At 35.1% G+C, this 4462-nt stretch overlaps 1 protein-coding gene across 4 annotated transcripts in view; it reads right to left on the bottom strand.

Annotated features, from left to right (window-relative positions):
• Positions 1-827: 827 nt before the first annotated feature.
• Positions 828-4462, bottom strand: part of WDR35 (WD repeat domain 35) — a 56478-nt gene continuing 52843 nt past the window's right edge. For all 4 annotated transcript variants that reach the window (XM_046663112.1, XM_046663113.1, XM_046663114.1 and 1 more), the window contains 2 exons: positions 2451-2691; positions 828-2144 (listed from right to left, as the gene is read on the bottom strand). In XM_046663112.1, coding sequence (XP_046519068.1) covers positions 1994-2144; positions 2451-2691 — 392 coding nt within the window. In that variant the 3' untranslated portion in view covers positions 828-1993. The remainder of the gene's footprint in view (positions 2145-2450; positions 2692-4462) is intronic.

The following is a 4462-nucleotide window of genomic DNA, read 5'->3' as shown; positions in this document are numbered from 1 at the left end:
TAAGACCTGAAACAGGAGATATATTCCCTAGGACTGATCTCTTTGCTAGGATATTATTTCTGATTCAGGGCAATATCCTATTCTGGCATAGAAAAAGACAAATGAGATAGATGAAATTCACTGTGTTAAACTTAGATACGAAACTTATGAGACATGTTAGACAAAATAAATAGAGCATATATGTGTGACCATACCTAATATTGATGAGGCACTGAAAATACAAAAGGCAACCAAGGAAGTAAATATTCATGACACACTAAATATAATGCAACTGATAAAGCACTCAATATGTATGAGGTCTTGATTCAATTACCCATTGTGACACTTACTCTGACCCGTCCTCTGCCCAGGAAACACAATAGAATCCATGACTGCTGAGCAGGCTAATTCAGCAACCCAAAGCTGTGGCCAGGTGTACTTGCCCCAGAGCTTCTACTATAGAGCAAGTGTGCATCACTGGCCTGTGACACATTCCATCTGATTGGGTCCCCTGGCTCCAACCTCAACTCTGGTCCTCCTCATAATCACACTATCAGGGAGAAGCTGATGAGGTAGACAACCAGGAGATAAGAAAAATATATAAATGAGGATTCAGATACTATAATCTTTCTACCCCACTGGCACCTTATCCTAATAGTGTTCACTTTCTCCTTGTTCCTCACTGCATGTTTCAAATTGATTCAATAAACAATGCAGTTTGAGCATCCTCATTTGGTTTATAACCCTTTCTGTTCCACGACCTCTAGAATGGCTTGCTTGGTAGTGAGGCTGCTATTATATCAAGGTAACTTCCCACAAGGCACACAAACACAGACAGAGACTTCTAAGACTTCTGATCTCATTTTATTTAGGCACATGAGCCCGCTGTCATAAACTCATGTAGGCTCTAAACCTCTTCTCATAGCTCACTATTCTCAGTCTGCAACAGGCTTAATTTGTCTCTAAAAGACCAAAATCATATCACATTGAGAGAGTTAACTGACCTAAGTATTGCAGCTGCAATAACAATGTTGCATATTTCTCTTTATTTATTGCCTCCACTAAACATGAGCCAAACTTCAGCAAATAATCTTGATGAAATTGTGCTAGAGTCTGGTCTGCAGCCACAAAATGAGAAGATGTAAGTTCATTAGAAATAAATGGAGAACATTATTAGCTACATAAAACAGGTAAGAAATTACCAATTACTGATTACAATTTGTTCTTTTTTAAATAATGATAATAAGTCAAAACAGATGCGTATCAAGAAAGAATCACTCCCTACAGCCCGAGAGCTGCTTATTCAAGGGTCCAGCTTGGTGGCAATGTTTCAACTGAAACTGTAACTAGAAAATGGATGTTTTGTATAAATTGATATAGAGCCAAGTTTTATGCACAATAACACGAAGAGTAAATGCCAAATGCCATCTTTTAGATGAGACTAAAAGGGTAGATAACAAAGGAAAAGCTATATAAAAAATAAAGCTATTAGAAACAATGTAGAAAATGTCTCAAAATGCCTTCTCTTCACTTCTGAAAATGAAATAGAGAAGACATTCCACAACTTATTTAATTAAATACAGCAAGAGTTAGAGCTCATTTCAGTCTTATAGTTGTTTAACCTCCTTCTAATACAGGTTATATCAATTCCCTAAACTCAACTTTGCCCCACTCTTATACTTCCCCTGTCCCTGCCCCCACCAAGATTTTTTAAGGAATTAGTAACCTTGACAGTGTGAGAAAAAATTTCCCATTCGGAATATTTCCATAGCATCATGTAACCAACCACAAGATAGACAGACAGACAGAAAATAAGGTTGATTTCCACATGTTTTATTGAAAACCAGCATCATTTCACAGTTGTATTTTTACACAAAATTATATATATATAAAAACATATGGAAGTCTATATATATTTATAAAAACATATGGAAGTCAACCTTATTATATATACAGTTACAGCTATATATATTTGCTACATATATTTCACAATTTTACGCAGTTTGTCACTTCTTTATCCCACTGAACTATGGCATAAGGGACAGAAGCTGTAGTTACTGATCTCCTGAGCCAGCACACAGTGCTTGCATACACTGCACATCCAGAACTGATATTCGGTGATTGGGCTTCCTGTGGCAACACATGTTGGCAGTTTCCCTTCCCCTCTGTAAAAATAAGAGGAAAAACAATTTAATTATACTTTGAAACCTCTAATGACTTAAAACTTTATTTCTTACACTTTAAAAACTGAAGAATGAAAAAGATTTCAAGGTAAACTCCAAATTAAAACTTTTCTTACAATGAGAAAATAAAGCATTAATATGCTTGTAAGACTAAATAAAATAGGGTAAAATGTTAAGGTAAATTACTTCAAAATTTAGCGCTTTAATAATTACCATGCACTATTATACATATAGAAATCCAAGCTTCTAATAAGGTAGAGTGACATCTACTAATTAAAATTAGCATACCCTTCAAGAAGGTTGTCCAGCTCCGATTTTCTGTTATCTTTTGGAGTATGTTTGGTGAAGATTTCTAGAGCAAGATCTTCATATTGCTGTTTCTGTTCTGAACTGAGGGTCTCTAAAGATTCGAGTTTAATAAAAGCTTTTGAACAAGTACCAAAAGCTCTGCTGGCACACGCACAGAGTGCTAACAGAGAGTAGATCTCAACGGCAGGGATGATGTCTTCATAGTCTCTCAGGTGAAGAGCTGGGAAAGAGAAGACAACGTGGATTTTGAAAAGTAATCATGATACCATGAACATACATGGGAGAGAATCCATGCCAGCTGCGGTAGTTTAACCCACGTGAACCTTAGCACACTGAAAGCAAACCACCGCGGGAGATGGCAGCACTAGTGGGAGGAAGCAGGCTACGTGATTTCCAGGGTTCTGTAATGCCAGCTAACAGCTCTGGTCCTACAAAAATCACTACCACCACATCATGCACATACACACAGACAAAGAAATCTGGCGGCGAAACATGCATCTTTTGTTCCATATAAACATGTTAGAAATTTCTGTGGCATTCCAGAAAAAGTAAATTAATATTATACTGTGTTAGTCATAATTCTCAAGACAATATCATGCTCCCTTTTGTAAAAAAAAAAGTTATAAAATCATATGTTTTCTATTTGTGTTTCTTTGAACAGATTATTGCTTTTCTGTTTGTCTTATTGAAACAATAGAATGTTGAGAAAAAAGAAGTGAAAATGAGCCTCTAAGTTGTCAGTTCAGACAATTTATTTTGACAGCTAACCACATCTTATTTTTAATTTTTCTATACTGGAGATATAATCTCTTTCCTAAAAATGCACTGTAGAATTAATATCAGATTGGTAACCAAATTGTATCTTTTTCCTTCTCTAGACCTTACAATCTTAAAAATATCTTGTTACAGTATATTGGGCATTTCATAAAGTAATTTAAAACAATATATTCATATATTTTACAATTAGATTCCTGTAAACTGGGTCAAGTATTTACAACAAAGTTCAATGGAAGAAATTTACCAAAAATTCATTCATTCAGTTACAATAAATAATACCCTCTAATTTCATAGGTTCATAGGCAATAATTTACAGGGCATACATTGTTTCAGATCATTTTATCACTGACAAGAATATTGAAGTATGTGGATATCTTCACCCAGTAGGTGGAGAATCTCAAGTTAAAGGTCTAATTTATCTTATAAGTCTAGAAATTGTGCATAAATTATATAAAATACAACTATTTTAAACAGTGAATAATTTGTATATAAATCAGTTAAAATTAAATGGTCAGTTATAAAGTAAACACATAAAAATAAAAATGATTCCTATGTATAACTAATAAACAATTTGAAAAACAAATTTATAGTCCCATTGCTAGTGACAACAAAAATAGAAACTGCAAAAGAAATATTCAGAGTATACAAGAAGAAAACTACAGAACTCTAGAGAGAAGACAAATATATAGTTTTAAAAAATTGATGTTTCTGGATGAGAAAACTCAATATTGTAAACATATCAATGATCCCATTAATAACACATTAAATTAATGCAATCCCAATTCAAAACCCAATGGGACTTCATTGAAACACCTTCCAGACTAAAAAAAGATTCTAAAGTTAATCTGGATGAAGAAATGCAAGAGAATACCCCCAATTTTTTTTTTTTTTAAAGATTTTATTTTTTCCTTTTTCTCCCCAAAGCCCCCCGGTACATAGTTGTATATTCTTCGTTGTGGGTCCTTCTAGTTGTGGCATGTGGGACGCCGCCTCAGCGTGGTTTGATGAGCAGTGCCATGTCCGTGCCCAGGATTCGAACCAACGAAACACTGGGCCGCCTGCAGCGGAGCGCACGAACTTAACCACTCGGCCAGGGGGCCAGCCCCCCAAATTTTTTTCAAAAAGAAGAGTAATGAAGGGGGCTAATTTTTTTCAAAAAGAAGAGTAATGAAGGGGGCTAATTTTTTTCAAAAAGAAGAGTAATGAAGGGGGCT

The sequence above is a fragment of the Equus quagga genome, chromosome 5, assembly GCF_021613505.1.
Source record: "Equus quagga isolate Etosha38 chromosome 5, UCLA_HA_Equagga_1.0, whole genome shotgun sequence".
Lineage (NCBI taxonomy): Eukaryota > Metazoa > Chordata > Mammalia > Perissodactyla > Equidae > Equus > Equus quagga.
The sequence above is the reverse complement of the archived record's forward strand: the minus strand, read 5'-3'. Positions and strand labels throughout refer to the sequence as shown.